The 20,253-nt window shown below is 42.8% G+C and overlaps 1 protein-coding gene across 7 annotated transcripts in view; it reads left to right on the top strand.

Moving 5' to 3' along the window:
• The window catches only part of psd2 (pleckstrin and Sec7 domain containing 2), a 301,948-nt gene that overhangs the window by 252,528 nt on the left and 29,167 nt on the right, over positions 1-20,253 (top strand). For 6 of the 7 annotated variants that reach the window (XM_085995221.1, XM_085995220.1, XM_085995215.1 and 3 more), the window contains 3 exons: positions 517-587; positions 3,937-4,094; positions 6,593-6,737. In XM_085995221.1, coding sequence (XP_085851347.1) covers positions 517-587; positions 3,937-4,094; positions 6,593-6,737 — 374 coding nt within the window. The remainder of the gene's footprint in view (positions 1-516; positions 588-3,936; positions 4,095-6,592; positions 6,738-20,253) is intronic. The other variant, XM_085995219.1, reaches the window with a different exon arrangement.

Here is a 20,253-nt window from a genome sequence, read left to right as displayed (position 1 = left end):
GACTGCCGAGGTAAGCAATTATTGCCCCAAACAATTGCCTATAAGTTACGAAAATGTGATGTAATTAGTTGCTGGATTTGTAGGCATGCCCTCTCTGTTCTGTCCATTACTTTAACCATGTAGCACCTGCCATACATTTTGCCTGTTATCTTTTAGAAACAATTATACACATGCAATAACTGAAGCACCGAAGCATACAGTGTCTTATGTGTGTGTATATATGTAGCATTTGTGTGGATAAATAACAGGTTCAGCAACAGAGTTGCCCAGGTAAAAGCCAGGGGTCTAAATGTGCTACCTGGCCTTAGTCCACCCACATGGACTCATATACTAAGTCCCGATTAAAATCTCTATGACCAAGACTTTAGAAGTGACTATGAGTACTTAGGTTCGTTCAAAAACTGTTTGATTTTATAGGTGCTGTTGATGCATTTCTAATAAATCATCAAGATTGATAACAATGTAACTAGAAGAGCATATTAATAAATATGGCTTAAAATTTCATTTTTCTTTTAGCTCCGAGGGGAAGAAGAGGATGGAAAAAGTTTTATGCCGTGCTCAAAGGGACTATTCTTTACTTGCAAAAGGTAGTGAATGTTTGAAAAAATCAAATTGTCTATATACACATAACACTTATTAGAATTACAGATACCAAATAGAAACCTGCAGGACACAATAGCAAAATACTGCAGATGCTGGAAATCTGAAATAACAACAGAAAATGCTGGAAATACTCAGCAGGCCAGGCAGCATCCGTGGAGAGAGAAACTCTGTTTCTCTCTCCACAGATGCTGCCTGGCCTGCTGAGTATTTTTAGAAACCTGCAGGCATCTGTTAGCCAAACTGAAAGTTACTAGTGGCGTGTAATGTTGTGTATCTGCCTATTGTAATGAGTTGCTTTGTTAAAGTAGGGTTTAATGGGGTAGAATTTCCACATGTTAATGCTAGTAATATCAGCGCAATCTGGGCGGAATCGACCGAACCAGTGCAAAAGATCGGGGAATTTTAAAAGTGAGTTATGCCCAAAACCACTTACGTTTGTGTTTTGCATAATCTTTTATGCTGGTTTAAGATTCAGTTTGCTCAGATCAGGTCCCCCCCCAGGTCAAAATTGTGAGATTTCGCCGATTGTGCTGGTTAGGGAATGCTCTTCAAATTGCGCTCATTTTCATAGGTGCACAGGCACTAGTAGGCACATTTTAAAGTTTTTTCATCTCGAACAATATTTATTGTACTGTACTAAGAAACTGACTGGTGAATGCCAATGAAACTATTAAATGGTTCAGTATAGTTTTATAGTCATTTTCAGTGATTTTAAATCAGGTTACTCACCGGTGAAGGACTGGACTCTCTTACTAAAAATGCTTATTTTTGGTGATAAACCCATTTTCAGCTATATTAATACCACTCTTAAATAAATAAAGGAATACTTTTTAATGGACAGAAAAAAATAAATGATTATATTCTATTACGCTGCCTGATTGTGCTGCTTCATGGAAGATTTTTGTGTTTGTGATTATGCAAATAAATTTTATCGGAAACTTGAACTGTAACCTTCCCAGTGCATTTTTGGTGCAATTTCCCAACTGCGCCCAAAGTGGAAACTCTACCTTAATTTATACTAGACATGGAGTTCTTTACTCTCTTCTGCAGTCCAGCATGAAATGGGGCAGGGTAGCGGCAGAGAATGAGGCAAAATCTGGTGGTGAGGCCTACTGCCACTTCACTGTCCCAATCTGGATTTCCCCCCCTCCATTCTGACCTGGAACACTGCTGCCCACCCCTTCCCCAGTCACCACATGCAAATGTTGGCAGGGCCCAGGTCCCCGGCCCATTTACTTCTCATCCATCCCAGTTATTGCTACTTCCTGGGCCCATTTGGACGTTGGTAATATGCCCAGAGTATTGGCCCCGAGGTCAGGAAATGGAGGGAGAGGGAGCTCGTACAGGCCTCCTCTTCCTCCATTTATGCTCTTATACAGTTAGCTGTGTAGGCCTTGGTCTCTGCTGAGGCCTACAAGGCTACAGCTCCTTCGATCTTCAGGGCTCTTATACTCCTTTAAATGCTCAATTGCCTCATCTGGTGCTATAGCTGTGGTCTCGCTGAAGCAGGACTTTGCTTTTGCGGCCAGACAGTGGTGGTCTTTTTCTTGGCATTGGGAAATCCCGCCAGTAGTTCACCAAAAAAATGGGTCATGGTTCAGAGGGAGTCAAAGGGGTAGGGAAAGGTCCTGCCTTGCTACTACTCCTCCTCCCCTCCCCAAAGAGGTGAATCCTGCCTGGAACCTCCTACCTGCCAACTGCAAGTTATATTTAAATTAAGCATGCAATGATGATGTCACATTATTAATCCTCGCTACAATATCATACGTGATGAACATAGAGAGAGAATTGACTATCAGAAAAAGTGAAAACAAAATAAGAATCCCAAATAAATGTAAGCTGTACATAATATCAAGGATTGATTTCAATCCTATGTATCTGTTCTATTTTTAATTGCCTTTTATGAGAAAATAACATATACAAATTAATCCTGTTTATAAGTAAGTACATTTTGGGGAAATGATCAGCAGGACGGATAACATCTTTAATGTAAAATGGAATGCATTCAACAAAGTAGGAAGATAGGAACATAAAAACAGTAGTAGGCCATTAAGCTCCTTGAGCCTGTTCCGCCATTCAATTCGATCATGACTGACCTGTATCTTAACTGTATCTACCCGCCTTGGTTCCATAACCCTTAATACCCTTGCCTAACAAAATCTATCAATCTCATTTTCAATTGGCCTAGCTTCAACAGCTTTTTGGGGGAGAGAGCTTCAGATTTCCATGACTCTTTGTGTGAAGACGTGCATCCGTACATCACATCCTGAATGGATTAGCTCTAATTTTAAGGTTCTGCCCCCTTGTTCTGGTCTCCCCCACCAGAGGAAATAGTTTCTCTCTGTCTGCCCTATCAAATCCTTTAATCATAAACACCTCAATTAGATCACCCTTAATCTTCTATACTCCAGGGGATACAAGCCTAGTTATGCATAATTTAACACTTTTAGCCCTGATATCATTCTAGTGAAATGGGCCGGGGACCTGGGCCCTGCCAACATTTGAGTGCTGCACTCCCACCAAGGCCAATATATCCTTCCTGAGGTGTGGTATGCAGAATTCTAAATGGGGTCTAACCAGAACTTTATATACCTGTCACATAGCTTCCACCCCTTTTGTATTCCTGTTCTCTTGAGATAAAGGCCAACATTCCATTAGCCTTTTAAATTATTTTTTGTATCAGTCCACTAGCTTTTACACCTGAAACTTGTCATTAACCAGGCTTCATGCATATGTAAGTGTTATGTTTCTTCCAGGTTAAAATTCAATGTGGAAAATGGTTGAAATGGCCAATAACACTTGCAACATATTATATACTTCAGAACTTGCTTGACTATCATGGTCTGAAATTATTATTGATAATCAGTTGAATTTATACCTTTCAGAATATTTATTGGAAAAATTAATGATACATGAGATTAAACTTTGTTCACTGGAATTAATTCACATGTTAAGCAGTTGCAGTAAATCTTGGGGCACTACAATTGGCCTCTGCACTTCCAGAGCTAAAGAAGGAGAAAAAACAGATTTCTGGCAGGAAGATGAGAATAGGATTAGGCTAGAGTATGATTCCTCCGTGATCGTATAGCTGGCTGACAAACATTGTCTTGTCTCAAACCCAATGAATAGCCAGTTGGGTTAGGTATTGAAAGACTGTTGGAGTGCATGAAATGAGATAGGAGAGTAGGGGAGAAAAATTGACAAAAAAAAAGTGCTTATTACTTTAAAGCATACAATGGAATGTGATTGTTTTCATACTATACAATGGCTGTTTTCTTTTCATTAATCATCAAAATTTAAAACATAATTGTCCTATTTATCTATCTCTTATAGGATGAATATAAGCTAGACAGAGATTTGTCTGAAGTAGATCTGAAAAATGCTATTCGCATACACCATGCATTAGCAACAAAGGCTACTGATTACAGCAAAAGGCCTAATGTTCTTAAATTGAAGACAGCAGACTGGAGAGTCTTTCTTTTCCAAGCACCGTAAGAATATTGTACATATCTATTTTGAGCGCATATGTTGTACTTTGAAACAAATTTAATTTGGAAACTAATTTTTGTGACATGTTACTGTAGTTGTCAATGTAACTCATTAAGTTATTTGTACATTATCAGCTGGTTGGTTCAGCAAATTTCACAGCATGTTTTTTGGAGAGGCAACAGCTAGGATGAGGCTACTAGAAAAAAAATCCATTGAATCCCACTGTATTGCAGTACGTTTGTGCTGCAGCAAACTTTTGCAATGTGCTTATATTAAATTTGTTTCTCAGTTTGGAATTTAAATTCAAATAGTGATTGCGATCAGCAAGATAAAGTGATGCATTAGTGTCATTGTATCACAAATCACTCATTGACCACACCTTTCTTTATAAGCCTGGATGTGGGTCTTACAAGGCCACCTGTCAGATGTCAGTCCCTTTTACAATTATTAAAATTGCAAACCTGGATTTTGAATAGATCAGCAATATTTCAGAAACCAACTGAAGCTCATTTATACTACTGACTTTGTACTAATACTGAAGGCATATTGGCTGGGAATTTCCTCAAGCTGCTCTTGTTCTGTCACAGTAACTTCATTGGAACTGCAATGGAAACCCCATTGACACATGTAAATGGGGTTTCCACTGCATTTCCAGCAGAGTTACAGTGGAGGAGTGGGAGAAGCTCCAAGGAAATTCCTGGCCATTCCAAGGATAATATTGTAAACCCTAGCAGCGAGGCTGGGACCTGCCACCAACGTCACCCACCACGGACCTGCCGAGGTTGGTAAAATCCAGCCCGTAGAGTCAAGAAACTGAATGAGTTATCATTAACTGTTAACCTCCTTGGAAGACTTGAAGGACTTGACACAACCCTCTATATTCTACTTATAATTACTTTATTTAACTATATCTATGATACTACAACTATACAGTTGATTATCAGCCATAAGGTTTGGTCTCTGTGATTCGTGCAATGCATTTCCGAAAAAGATTGATTTTAAGTGTCAATCAATAAAATCTAAATCATGTAAGCACAACAATAAAAACACATTTTTCAGGATTACAATAACACTGCATTTCCTGGGTTACCATTACATGATGGAATATATTTGCATAATAGTCATAATTCTACAAACAAGATGACATTAAACCAATACCTCTAGAATTAAATTATAGGGCAATTGGTGTATAGGCACAATTCAGCAGCCGCGTAGTCCCTCATTGCAATCAGTCCCTGATTCAATTTGCTAATAAGAGAGTTTCTTGGATTGTTAAAACAAGTTCTAAGTATATTGACAATTTGGTGTGTTAAGGATCGCATGTTCTTTGGTAAGGTTTCACCTGTCACTCTGAGTACTCTGCTTATTTGTATGTTGCTACTTCTATTTCTGCCTTCCTCTTTCAACTAACTTTCTGCACCAACCTGAATCCTCCACCTCTACTTTCCATCTTACTTTTTCCAAACCTTACATTTCTTGTTTCCTTTTAAACTTCTAACATTGAATGATCAATGTTTAAACTTTAGATATCCTAAGCTATTACAATGGAAAGGTTACTTCAGGAAATCTGACCAATTGTGATCAAAAATCATTAGTTTTTAAAATGTTCAACTTAAATCACACAAGCACATTAGAAATTGTTACCAGCCAGTAAACTTTTTATATAAAAATAAAAAAAGATATATATAGTTGATTGTTTCTGGGAAAGAATCATATTCCATGGTCCCACAGGATTTACAGTTGTATTTTCATCTTGTCCTCACTCTTGGATTATTTTCATGGCGGCGTGCTTTGCTGTAGCTACTGTGTTCCACAATACTGCACTTCTCAGTAGAGAACTAGCACAAAATAAATACGTTTTTAAAACAAAAATACAAACCGCTAACTCCAGTCGGAACATGTGCAGTGTGAAGATTTTTCCAGAATGCGTTAGTATGATTCTGTCAATGCAACTGGATATGTGTGTTTGGTTTTCGAAATGATTTCAAAATAAGCTGTACTATAAATCTTAACTTTTTTGATGTAATAATTGTAAAGTGCTTATGTTTTCATTTCAGAGTTTGCTATGAGAGAGAGAAAGGGTGATGATTAGAACACTTACATTTTATTTTCTTTAAACAGAAAATTTGAAAACAATCATTGTTTACATCTGTAATCTATGAAATTTGCTTTTTATGTTATGCACTCATTATTATTTGGACATCACCATCCTGTCATGCCTCTAGGCAACACCTCTATAGGATTTTCCCATTTTAAAGCTACCTGTCACACAGTCATGTCTGCAGTGGCACATTTCTATCTCTGAATACTTCTGAGAAATGTTGTGTTCTAACATCACCTAAAATACTGATCTGAAAAAGTTATTGCATTTCCTTTCTTCACCATACTGTGTTTTTGCTCTGTGACAACTTAACAGTAAACATTATTCAAATATTATAATAGCGGACAACGTTGCTTGGAAACAAAGTAACATTTGCATTTCTTTTTCAATATTTGACAGAAGTGAAGAGGAAATGCACTCTTGGATACTGAGAATAAACCTGGTAACTGCCATTTTTTCAGCACCCTCCTTTCCAGCTGCTATTGGGTCACTGAAAAAATTCAGCCGACCTCTTCTCCCTTCGTCTACCACCAAACTTTCCCAGGTGATAAGTATAAAATTATGGAGTATGAAAATTATTGACTATGAAGTGTAAAATGCTACCTGTCTCTACAATGATGTCTGACATGGAATTGAGTTGGACTACTGATTGATGTAATCACACTATTAATGAACTGAAATGTATGAGGTTGTAAACATTTGTTATGAACATCTGGCTTGCTTTTGTCCCACTGAAATGCTGCCAAGCCCAGAAACAACATCTAAATATTGCATGAATTATGTTTTATCATAATGTTACACATGCATAACTCCTAAGTCAGAAATCAGTTAATCTGAACTTTGGTGTCTTATTTCGGGCCACTGAATTTTGAACCAGCAACAATTCTCGCAATTTGATGTGATTTCAAGCTCAGTAAGGTTAAGACCATTTGAATATTACACAAACTAGGATTTTGTATTCCCTGGAATTTAGAAGGTTAAGGGGTGACTTGATTGAAGTTTTCAAGATAGTATGGGGAACTGATAGGGTAGATAGAGAGAAACTATTTCTGATGGTTCAGGAGTCTAGGACTAGGTGACATAGCCTACAAATTAGTGCCAGACATTTCAGGAATGTAGTTAGAAAACACTTCTACACGCAAAGGGTGGTAGAAGTTTAGAACTCTCTTCTGCAAACGGCAGTTGATGCTAGGTCAATTGCAAATTTTAAATCTGAGATTGATAGATTTTTGGTATCCTAAGGGATATGAGGAAAAGGTGGGTACATGGAGTTCGGTCACAGATCAGCTATCATCTCATTGAATGATGGAACAGGCTTGCGGGGCTAAATGGCCAACTCCTGTTTCTATGTTCCTATGTAATCAATCTGAGTCTGAACCAATTTGAATCTCTGAACCAAAACAAGTTTTCTTATCCTTAATTTGGACATAGTCATATAAGGATAAATGTTCTGGTTTGCCATCACTGGTGACAGTGGAACTGAATGCATGCTGGGGTGAGGGGTGGTGGTTACAAATTGTGGGAGATCGAACCTGTTGAATCTCCACTGCACATAAACTTCCATTTAGATGTTAAGGTGGGACTTGGAAGTTTTTATCAAAAACAGATGAGGACTTGAAATGTGGAAATGTATTTTGGATGTGTGTATATTACCAGATACACAATTTCCTGTGATTCTTACAGTACATTTTCTTGCGTAGAATGGACAATGGGGCAGGCACATTTTGGGCTGACAGGAAGTTAACTTTTAAAGGGTGAATGGCTGTTTGTTGAGAAGATTATTAGAAGTGGCAATTTTCATTAGCTTAGTACAAGGTGTTATTTTAATTCTAATTTTTTGTGTTTTGTATTTAGAGAAATTAGGCAGAGTTTTGGCTGCCAGAATTTTAGTTGCCTGCAATTATAATTTTTAAAATAGGCATTATAATTGGGATACTTCTCTTATAAAGAAGAGAATAAAAGCAAGGATGAAATGCAGATCAAACTGCGTCAGAAATAGCCTACCTGCATCCACCTTTGCATACAGGGCAATGGACAGAGAAAGAAGAGTGCAAGGATGCCTATAGGAGACCTAGGGTATCCTCTTTACCCCTGGCTCCTGATATCTCTGGGAAAGTCATGAGCAGCAGAGCACAGATACAACAAAGCCTATGCAGCCACCAGGATAATTACTAAGCAAAATATAGACATTAATATCAGTGATTCAGATACTTGGACAGATCAGGAGGTCCTATAATACAGCTCCATCAAAGTCCCCAAGATCATAATAGTGTGCTGCATACGCCACAACTTTGCCATCCAAATTTGCTTAAGCATGGAGAAAGTGGTGTAGAATGACACCCATCTACAGTCAAGAACAGAACAAGACAAGGAGCCAGGTGCCTTAACTGCTCAATGCACAAACAGCTCCCTCCATATTTGGACAATACAGGTGCCAAATACACTCTTATGTTTTGGGTTTTTTCTAACTTTTTTACCTTTAGAGTATTTTGGCTCTTGTATCTTAGGTCACTAGTATTTGGTAAGTCCCAACTTCCCTTAGCTTCAAAAGTGTCTATTCTTGCCTTAAGACCTAGGTATGCACACGATAATGTACCCAGGTAATGAACAGCAAACTTTGTCTGGTAATTGCATTTAACTACTGGATTTATCCCATGGCCTAGAAATTCACTAGGCTTAGCGCCCCATTTGGGGCGCTGGAGGGCCTAGCGCCGGAGTTATGGCCAGTTGGCAAATTCAGTGGGGCCCTTCCGTCGGCGTTACACCGGTTGCGCTGCGCCGGCACCGATGACGTCATCGGTGTGCGCAGCGTCCCGGTTGCTGTGGTGACGGGCCCCAGCGCCGAAATTGAGTTGCGGCCGCCTCGCCCGTGGCAGCCGCAACTAAGACTTTGGCAACCGAGTCTTGCAGGAGTTAGCGCCGGCGCATTAAGGTCGCGCGGCGGCCGGCCGCTTTCCCGCCGGCCGCCTGCCCGCACCTCCCTCCCCGGACTCCTCCACCCCCCCCCCGCGGAACAGATGCGTCTGGCCTGCAAGCCCGGCACTTGTCCGAGGTGCCGGGCTCATTTTTCTGAACATTTGAACGGCCAGCGGGCGGGTGCAGGCAGCTCCTCCTTAACTGAAGGAGGAGGCCTGCACTTCCCCAGCCTGCCGCACCGCAAAGGGTGCCGCAGCGCCGGAATTGCGCCGCAATGCGGCACTCAGCGCCCATTTCGAGGCGCTGACACCCTCTAGTAGCGCCGGCAGCCGTTTGGGCGCGGCGCTACTGAATTTTTGGCGCGCGCAGGGGGACTTAGCGCCGGCGCTAGATTTCAGGCGCTAAAGCCCTGGCGAACCCACAACCGAATTTCTAGGCCCATGTCTTTGTAAGAGCTCTCTCCTGTCATCATCACACTAGACCTTGTTTCAAGCTTAAAATATCAAGTGAATCTATTTTACAAAAGATAAACAAGTAAATAAGTAACAGTCATATAATATTGTTATATGTTTACAGTAGCCATCCTTCCACCTAGCTCCTTAAGTGGACAAAATAATAAAAATATTGCAAATCTAAGAACTAAGATAGGCCTTTTCAAAAAACTGTTATTTAATTGCATTTCTTATCTTAGAGTATTTATCACTGTGGGCACCTAATCTAAACTGTTTTATGGAAATTCAAACTGATGTTTCTGACTTTCAGGAATTTCAAACTGATTTTGATTCCTTTCTGGAGATTTTAACAGTTTTTTTAATATTCTAGAAAAGAGTGACTTCTTATTTTGGTTATCCATTGCTGAAATTTAAAAAAGAACTGTCAGTCATATACGAACTGAACAAATCATGCAATATTGTTTAAGTTTTAATTATTTCTCTCTCCATCCTGAAACTTGCAATGTGCCTTGGGATAGGATAGGATTGATACAAGATTCTGGCATAGCTGGCTGTTAAACTCTTTGGCCTAGAAATTGGGTTGAGGCGCCAAACTGGCGCCAAGTTCGCCTGGGCGCTGATTTTTGCGCTGCGTTGGGAGTAATACCGATCACCAGAAATTCAGTTTCAGAAACCCTCGAGGGACACGGGGCGAGGCTCGAGGCGCTCCGCGTCCCTCTTAGGGCGCTGAAACTGAATATCGCAGCGCAACGTGCCGCAGCGCCACACGGTCTCGGGAAACAGCCGGCAATGCCGCGGGGGGGGTGGTGTCAGGAGGCCGGGGTTGGAGGTGCTGGCAGGCGGCCGCCGTAAAAGGCGGCCGCCCCACACCTCCACCTTAACTTGCGCCGCTGCCGGCACAGCAAGGCCCCGTGAACCGGGCACGGGTAGCGAACGGCACTACAGCGGCGTTCGCTACCAAATATCGCGAACGGGGCGCTAATGGGGCGCTGCGCACACCGATGACGTCATCGGTGGTGGCGCAGCGCAACAGGCTAACGCCACCATTAGCGCCCCTGCTGAATATCACAGGAGGCGCAGCCAGTGGCGCTACAGCCACTGACTGCCTCTTTAGGCGCTAACAGGTGGCGCTACTCACCCAATTTCTCCCCCTTTGTATAATCAGTGGATTTAATGAGACGGCCACCAAGCAAAACTTGACAGAAATAACTCAATTTTTGTTACACGTCTAGTCAACATTTGCCTCTCTACTAACTAAGCAACAGTGGATCATATTCCTTTAATCTATTACCTTATTTTATTGAAAAAAGTTTAACCAAATTTAACACCTATAAATTATTTGTACATTTGCCTAATATTTGATACTTAATGTCTCTCCTTGGTGAGAGATTATGTACTCTAAAACCTATTGTGGATGCTTCCATAGGTAAAAAATGGGATGAGGTCCTAAAAGCTGAATATAGGGAGTTAGGAGGTAAATTAAAAAATAGGACCTCAAAGGTAGTAATCTCAGGATTGCTACCAGTGCCACGTGCTAGTCAGAGTAGAAATAGAAGGATATTTCAGATGAATACGTGGCTAGAGGAATGGTGCAAGGGGGAGGGATTCAAATTCCTGGGACATTGGAATCGGTTCTGGGGGAGGTGGGACCAGTTCAAACCGGACGGTTTGCACCTGGGCAGGGCCGGGACCGATGTCCTAGGGGGAGTGTTTGCTAGTGCTCTGGGGGAGGGTTTAAACTAAAATGGCAGGGGGTTGGGAACCTGAGCAGGGGGACAGAGGAAAGGGAAACAAGGATAAAAGCAAAAGATAGGAAGGAGAAAAACAAAAGCGACAGGCAGAGAAATCAAGGGTTTAAATCAAACATGGCCACATTAAATAATAATTCTAAAAGATCTAATAGCGTTAAAAAAACAAGCCTGAAGGCTTTGTGTCTTAATGCGAGGAACATTCATAATAAGGTGGATGAATTAGCTGTTCAAATAGAGGTAAACGAATATGATATGATTAGGATTACGGAAACATGGCTCCAGGGTGGCCAAGGCTGGGAACTCAACATCCAGGGGTATTCAATATTCAGGAAAGATAGGCAAAAAGGAAAAGGAGGTGGGGTAGCATTGCTGGTTAAAGAGGGGATTAACACAATTGAAAGGAAAGATATTAGCTCTGATGATGTGGAATCTGTATGGGTCGAACTGAGAAATACCAAGGGGCAGAAAACGTTAGTGGGAGTGGTATATAGACTGCCAAACAGTAATGCAGAGGTCGGGGAATGGCATTAAATGGGAAATTAGAGAAGCGTACAATAAGGGCACAGCAGTCATCATGGATGACTTTAATCTACATATAGATTGGGCTAACCAAATTAGTAACAATACTGTGGAGGAGGAATTCCTGGAGTGTTTACGGGATGGTTTCCTGGACCAAGATGTCGAGGAACCAACCAGAGATCAAGCCATCTTAGACTGGGTATTATGTAATGAGAAAGGATTAATTAGCAATCTTGTTGTACGAGGCCCCTTGGGTCGGAGCGATCATAATATGATCGAATTCTTCATTAAGATGGAGAATGAAGTAGTTGACTCAGAGACGAGGGTCCTGAATTTAAATAAAGGAAACTACGATGGTCTGAGGCGCGAGTTGGGTAGGATTGATTGGGGAATGTCACTCAAAGGGTTGACGGTGACTAGGCAATGGCAAACATTCAAAGACCGCATGGATGAACTACAGAATTTGTTCATCCCAGTTTGCCATAAAAATAAAACAAAAAAGGTGACTCAACCGTGGCTAACAAGGGAAATTAGGGATAGCATAAGATCCAAGGAGAGGACATATAAATTGGCCAGAAAAAGCAGTAAACCTGAGGATTGGGAGCAGTTTAGGATTCAACAAAGGAGGACAAAGGGATTAATTAAGAAAGGGAAAATAGAGTATGAGAGTAAGTTTTCAGGGAACTTAAAAACTGACTGTAAAAGCTTTTAAACATATGTGAAGAGAAAAAGATTGGTGAAGTCAAGCGTAGGTCCCTTGCAGTCAGAATCAGGGGAATTTATAATGGGGAACAAAGAAATGGCAGACCAATTAAATACATATTTTGGTTCTGTCTTCACAAAGAAGGACACAAATAACCTCCCAGAGATGTCAGGGCACATAGGGTCTGATAAAAGGGAGGAAATGAAAGAAATCAGTATTTGTAGGGAAATGGTGTTGGGAAATTGATGGGATTGAAGGCCGATAAATCCCCAGGGCCTGATAATCTACATCCTAGGGTACTTAAGGAAGTGGCCCTAGAAATAGTAGATGCGTTGCTGATCATCTTCCAACATTCGATGGAATCTGGAACAGTATCCATGGATTGGAGGGTCGCTAATGTTACCCCACTATTCAAAAAAGGTGGTAGAGAGAAAACAGGGAATTACAGACTGGTAAGCCTGACATCGGTAGTGGGGAAAATGCTAGAGTCCATTATAAAAGATGTAATAGCAGAGCACTTGGAAAACAGTGACAGGATCGGACAAAGTCAACATGGATTTACAAAGGTAGATCGTGCTTGACTAATCTACTGGAATATTTTGAGGATGTAACTGGTAAAATAGATAAGGGAGAACCAGTGGATGTGGTGTATTTGGATTTTCAGAAGGCTTTCGATAAAGTCCCGCATAAGAGATTAGTGTGTAAAGTTAAGGCACATGGGATTGGGGGCAAGGTATTGACTTGGATAGAGAACTGGTTGGCAGACAGAAAGCAAAGAGTTGGAATAAACGGGTCTTTTTCCGAGTGGCAGGCAGTGACTAGTGGGGTACCGCAGGGATCAGTCCTTGGACCCCAGCTATTCACAATATATATTAATGATCGCCCAAAAAGATCTAGGGATGATGCCATCGCCACTGTACTGCACACTGCCTTATCACACCTGGATAAAAGGAACACCTATGTGAGAATGTTGTTCATTGATTATAGTTCAGCATTCAATACCATTATCCCCTCCAAGCTTGTCAAGAAGCTCAGTGAGCTAGGACTTAACACCTCCCTATGCAACTGGATCCTGGACTTCCTGACGGGCAGACCCCAGGTGGTGAAAATAGGCAGCAACACCTCCTCAACACTGATCCTGAACACGGGAGCTCCCCAGGGTTGTGTGCTCATCCCCCTTCTGTACTCCCTGTTTACTCACGATTGCGTGGCCACGCACAACTCCAACTCCATCATCAAGTTTGCTGATGACACTACCGTTGTAGGCCTGATCAGAGATGGCGACGAGACAGGCTACAGGGAGGAGGTAAGAACTCTAGCAGAATGGTGCAAGTACAACAACCTCTCCCTCAACATCAGCAAAACAAAGGAGATGATCGTGGACTACAGGAAGCAGCAGGGGGAGGGACACACCCCAATCTATATCGAAGGGGCTGAGGTGGAGAGGGTTAGCAGCTTCAAATTCCTGGGTGTATTCATTACGGAGAACTTAACGTGGTCACATCACATCGACGTCGTAACGAAGAAGGCATGCCAACGCCTGTTCTTCCTCAGGAGACTGCAGAAATTTGGAATGGCCGCCCAAATTCTCACCAACTTCTACCGGTGCACCATCGAGAGTATCCTGTCCGGCTGCATCACTACCTGGTATGGCAACTGCGCCGCCACAGATCGCAAGGCTCTACAGATGGTGGTGAAAGCTGCACAACATACTATAGGAATTAAACTACCTGCTGTCCAGGATATCTACCCCGAGAGGTGCCGGGGGAGGGCCCTGAGAATCATTAAAGACGTGAGCCACCCCAGCCACAACCTCTTCGCCCTGCTCCCGTCCGGTAAGAGATACCGAAGCATACGGTCTCGTACCAGCAGGTTTCGAAACAGCTTCTACCCCCAGGCCTTAAGACTCCTGAACGTATAATTTATTATTATTTATTACTGTTGTTTTATTTATTATTACTGTATTTCTATTAGTATTTTATCATTGTTATGCCATATTTATTCCAATGTTTGGAGGACTTGTAAAAATCAACATTTCATTGTGCAGTACATACGTCTGCTGCATATATGACAAATAAAAATTGAATTGAATTGAATTGAATTAATGATCTAGACAAGGGAACTAGATGTAATATCATCAAATTTGCAGACAACACAAAGCTGGGTGGGCGTGTGTGCTGTGAGGAGGATGCCGAGAAACTACAGGGTGATTTGGACAGGTTGGGTGATTGGGCAGAAGCATGGCAGATGCAATGTAATGTGGATAAATGTGAGGTTATCCACTTTGGTGGCAAAAACAGGAAGGCAGATTATTATCTGAATGGCAATAGATTGGGAGAAGGGGAAGTGCAACAAGACCTGGGCGTCCTTGTGCACCAGTCACTGAAGGTAAGCATGCAGGTGCAGCAGTCAGTTAAGAAGGCAAATGGTATGTTGGCCTTCGTAGCGAGAGGGTTTGAGTACAGGAACAAGGATGTCTTGCTGCAGTTGTACAGGGCCTTGGTGAGACCACAACTTGAGTATTGTGTGCAGCTTTGGTCGCCTTATCTGAGGAAGGATGTTCTTGCCATGGAAGGAGTTCAGCGAAGATTCACCAGGCTGATATCTGGGATAGCAGGAATGACGTATGAGGAGAGATTGGGTCGATTGGGCTTGTACTCGCTGGAGTTTAGAAGAATGAGCGGGGATCTCATTGAAACTTATAAAATTCTGACAGGAATGGACAGACTAGATGCAGGAAGGATGTTCCCGATGGTCGGGGAGTCCAGAACCAGGGGTCACAGTCTAAGGATAAGGGGTAGGCCATTTAGGACAGAAATGAGGAGGAATTTCTTCACCCAGAGAGTGGTGAACCTGTGGAATTCTCTACCACAGAAGGCAGTAGAGGCCAATACATTAAATATATTCAAGAAGGAGTTGGATATATTTCTTAAGGCTAAAGGGATCAAGGGGTATGGGGAGAAAGCAGGGACCGGGTACTGAATTTGGATGATCAGCCATGATCGCATTGAATGGCGGAGCAGGCTCGAGGGGCTGAATGGCCTACTCCTGCTCCTGCTGCTCCTATCTTCTATGTTTCATAGGGGCAGAAATAAGTTAGCTAACTGGCCGTTTAATGTTAGAGGGAGCATCTTGGGATTCAGATGACCCTCTTCTTCCTTGTGCTGGATCATGAGATGGCCATGAAACTGGTTCCATCCATTTCTGCTGCTGCATTGGCTGCTTGACCCTGCTCATTTCCTGGCTTATCTTCTGTTATTTGAGGGGGAGGGTCGGGTGCGAGAGGCTTGATTTGGTGTTGCTCAGCCTCATCTATGTCTACTCCAGTCCAGCATTGTTCCTACTGCTGGACACTTGCTCATCATGTCCATTGATCTGAAAGGGAGCAGTCTTCAGGGAACAATAAGTACAGTGAACACCTACATAGGATGGCTCACTCCATCCAGTCCTCCAGCATGTTGAAACCAGACAAGGCAGCCTAGAACCATAATGGCTTACAGCACAGGTGCAGGCCTTTTGGCCCATCATATCTGTGCTGGCTCTTTACTAGAGGAATCCAAAACCAGTACTGCCATGCTTACTTCCTATAGCCACATACATTGTTCTGCTTCAAATATTTATCCAGTTTTCTGTTGAAAGATGCAAGATCTCTATCTCAACCTCTCCTTTCTTGGATTTTACAAACCAAGCCGTCTGAACATTCAAAACGGATATTTAGATTCACAATGTTGGTGCTCAGATAGCATCCTTTTAAGTGTAAGCCTCATGAGGATCCCCGGGCTTTATGGCTATGGGAGGACATGAGCTGAGCCTCCAGGCAACAAGCTCCTGTTCTTCCTCTGTTTTCACGACTTGCTCATGCATACTTATGCTCTGTAATTCACCAAATGTACCTCCCTCAAATGGACTCCCTAAATCATTTGTGCTTGATATTACTGTGCTGGTACTTCCTACAGACAGAATGAGTAATGCTAAGTACTGTGAGGCGCTGGCTTCGCAAATGCTACTGAATCTGCAGCTTTTTCTTTGGGACACCAATAGAAATAGAAAAGGAGGAGCTATGTTGGAATGGTGGCTGAAATACACCTTCTGAAATAGAGCTTTCACAGCTAAATGTGTCATTGTCATTTGTTCCTATGGAAACTGTGAGTGAGTGAGTGAGTGGAGAAAGAATAATAAGGAAAAGGATGGGACTAGCCCTGAGTTTTAGGATATCTTCAACCTCACCATGGCCTACTCCCTCTATGTCCTCAGGCCCCACTATGTTGAGCATGGCATGTTCATACTGACTGAGTGGTCTAATATATGCACTGCTTTGTCTTGCAGGCAGAGAGGTAGGGGGGAATTTTTTTGGGGGGTCAGCGAGCATATTTGATGGCGGGTCAGCTGGGAACATTTATTTTTGACAGCGGGTAGGGAACCTGGTGTCAACCTGCCTCCATGCTAGTCTCCCAGATGTTGAGTCTGTCATCGCTGAACAGACCCAACACCAAGCGGTGGGGGAGGCAATTTAGATGATTAAGAGCTTGTTAACAGGCATTTAAAAACTATTTTGAGTTCACCTTTAGATTTTAAGAGTTCGCCCACGGCTTCCCCTGTACTTGGGGATCATGTCAGGTAAGCAGATCGGGAGTTGTCAGCCTGGGATGATTTCTTAACTTGACAGCTGAAAATGTTCTCTAAAAGCTCCCATTTTATAGCTGTTCACTTTCCAAGGTTAGAAGCTGTTGCTTACTGCATTTGGAAGACAGATTGAGCTTTATGCAGCTTGCAGGTGTTTGGAGCAAACTCTCTATCCAGTGTCACCTCATTGGAACAACCTCTCTCACCATTGACAGATCGTTCCTGTCATCTCAACCTCACCTGCCATCTATTCCATCAGCATTGGTGCCCTTTATACTCTCTCACCTTGGTTCTCAGAATCCCACCACGATCAGCCTCCACACCAGCAGCACCAACAACAACACCAACCTTCTCTGCAATCAACTGGTGCGGCACAGGACACAGGGCATCAGCACCTGACTACACTGCTGCATGGGATGCCAGGGATGGCCTCACAATAGCCAGATTTACTTTACTTGATGCTGTACACACTGGCTGCCACATGATGCGCCAGGTTGGCACCACCCCACACCAACACCATAAAGCATCCCTATAATGCCCAAGCCATTCCTTTCACGCTCACCACCATTGTGGGAGGACCGTTATGTCTCACCATTCACTGCAACTCAGTAAGCCATTTCCAAAGGTGCACACAAATCTGTCCAAGAATGCAAAGTGTTGAAAATAAAGATTTCAATGTTTGACAGCACATTAACAGGAACTTCACATGAACATTGGCTAAAACACCCAAGTGCCTACCCTTGTGTGTTGTTAGTTGGTATGATTGGACAAAGATGAGGGTGAGTGTGAGGGGTGGCTAGTGAGGTGGGGAAGTGATAAAGTGATAATGTAGATAGAGAGGGATGGGTGGAGGTGCAAGGTAAGTTTGTGTTAGTAAGGATGTGCAGGATTAGGGTAGGGAATGCAGAGTGATGGGGATGTGATGAGTGGCACAGCAGGATGAGGTTGAGTGTGGCTTTGCAGTAACGTTTCGTGATCTACTGAGATCATTGAAAGGTTTGCGCCACTGCAGCCTGGTCCTCCTAACAACATCCCTGCTTGTGTCCTCGTGTGCAATGTGAAACCAGGAAGAGAACCTCCCTGCGTGCTGTGACTCCCTCCATAATCCTATGGAGGGAGGCATGGGACAGCCTGGGTACAGCCGTGCACCTCTGTGCAGTGCTTGTCAGTGTTTGCAGCAGCTCAGTGCTGTAGAACACTGCCAGCACAAATGACAAAATCAATTTGCACATGGTCCCTTTAAGGAAACCGGCTGATGATGTGTTACCGATTGATGTCATCAGACCCGCTTCCTTCAATTGGCCGGGAAACGCGCTGGGCGGGCTTAACAAGCCCAATCAGCGTAAAATCATTTCCCAGAGTGGCTGGAGCCAGCAGCGGGTTCACACCCCAGCCGCACTGGACCTGCCTCGGTAGGTGAAATCTCGGCCGTAGTGTTGAGGTGTTAGAACTTTGAAAAGCACATTACATAGAAGATAGGAGCAGGAGTAGGCCATTCGGCCCCTCGAGCCTGCTCCGCCATTCAATGAGATCATGGCTGATCATCCAAACTCAGTACCCTGTCCCTGCCTTCTCCCCATATCCCTTGATCCCTTTAGCCTTAAGAAATATATCTAACTCCTTCTTGAATATATTTAATGAATTGGCCTCAACTGCCTTCTGTGGTAGAGAATTCCACAGGTTCACCACTCTCTGGGTGAAGAAATTCCTCCTCATCTCTGTCCTAAATGGCTTACCCCTTATCCTTAGACTGTGATCCCTGGTTCTGGACTCCCCTGCCATCGAGAACATTCTTCCTGCATCTAGTCTGTCTAGTCCTGTTAGAATTTTTAAAGTTTCAATGAGATTGATGAGTGACCGCCAAGTGTCCATCCTGCATTCCAGTTTGTGTGTGAGTAAAGGTTAGTTGTGTGGCAAGCTTGCTTTGTGGAGTGATCTTTCCAAATGATCATGTAGCAGTTACAGTATGCCATGCATGTGAAGCTCGGGAAGCGTTATTTTCTGTGGATGAGAGGAAATTGTATACTTTGCCTATCTACGTGGTATAATGCAACATTGGCCAACCTTACCTTGGTAGACTTCCTGAGGCTATGTTTTTTTCCTCACCTGCCGGAGTCTCTGGACATTTATCATTGCATTGACTCTGGTAGCCACCTCCTGCCAAGCAACCTGGATATTACTTCTGGTAGGAGATTGTCCTGTGATGTCCTTGCTGTACTTTTTCCACAAACACCTCCAAACATGCCCCAGAAAATGGAGGTGATTAATCCCTTTCTACAAACATTAGTGTCAGCCATGGCTCAGTGGTAGCACTCTCACATCTGAGACCGAAGATTTCGGGCTCAAGTCTCACTCCAGAGGCTCGAGCATATAATCGAGGCTGACACTTCAGTGTAGTACTGAGGGAGTGCTGCACTGTAAGGGATGTCGTCTATCGGATGAGATGTTAAACCGAGGCCCCATTGTGACGTAAAAGATCCCAAGGCACTATTCAATGAAGAGCAGGGGAGTTCTCCCCATTGTCCTGACCAGTATTTATCTCTCAACCAACATAACTGGAAATAGATTATCTGGTCATTATCTCATTAGTGTTTGTGGGACCTTGCTTTGCACAATTTGGCTGTCACGTTTCCCTACATTACTACAAGTGACTGCACTTCAAAAGTACTTCAAAGCACTTTGTGATATCCTGGGGTCATGAAAGGCGCTATTTTAATGCAAGTACTTTTTTCATTTGCACCCAGCAAAAATTAAGCAGCCCCTTAGGCAGAAGCGCAGCCTTTAAGAGCTGCAGCTGCATATTATTTCCTGCCCATGCTGTCAGTAAGCTGAATGCAGGCCCAGTGATCACAAATTCCAACAGTTCAGCCCAGCTAGATTTTGGTGAACATGATACTCGCTGTTCCAAAGTACTGCCACTTTAGTGCTGGAATAGGAAAATTTCCCCCATCTCTGGGGCCAGGTTAATTTTTTTTAATGAAGAATACCTTGGTTTTTCTTTTCATCATTTAATTCTGGTTCTAACTGCATTCAAATACCGTCCTCATTTCAAAAGTTAATGTAAATGAGCGTAAATGGAACATAGCATTGTAAATG

This window comes from Somniosus microcephalus, chromosome 8 (assembly GCF_052327205.1).
Source record: "Somniosus microcephalus isolate GS21.2 chromosome 8, FLI_Smic_1.0, whole genome shotgun sequence".
Lineage (NCBI taxonomy): Eukaryota > Metazoa > Chordata > Chondrichthyes > Squaliformes > Somniosidae > Somniosus > Somniosus microcephalus.
The sequence above is the reverse complement of the archived record's forward strand: the minus strand, read 5'-3'. Positions and strand labels throughout refer to the sequence as shown.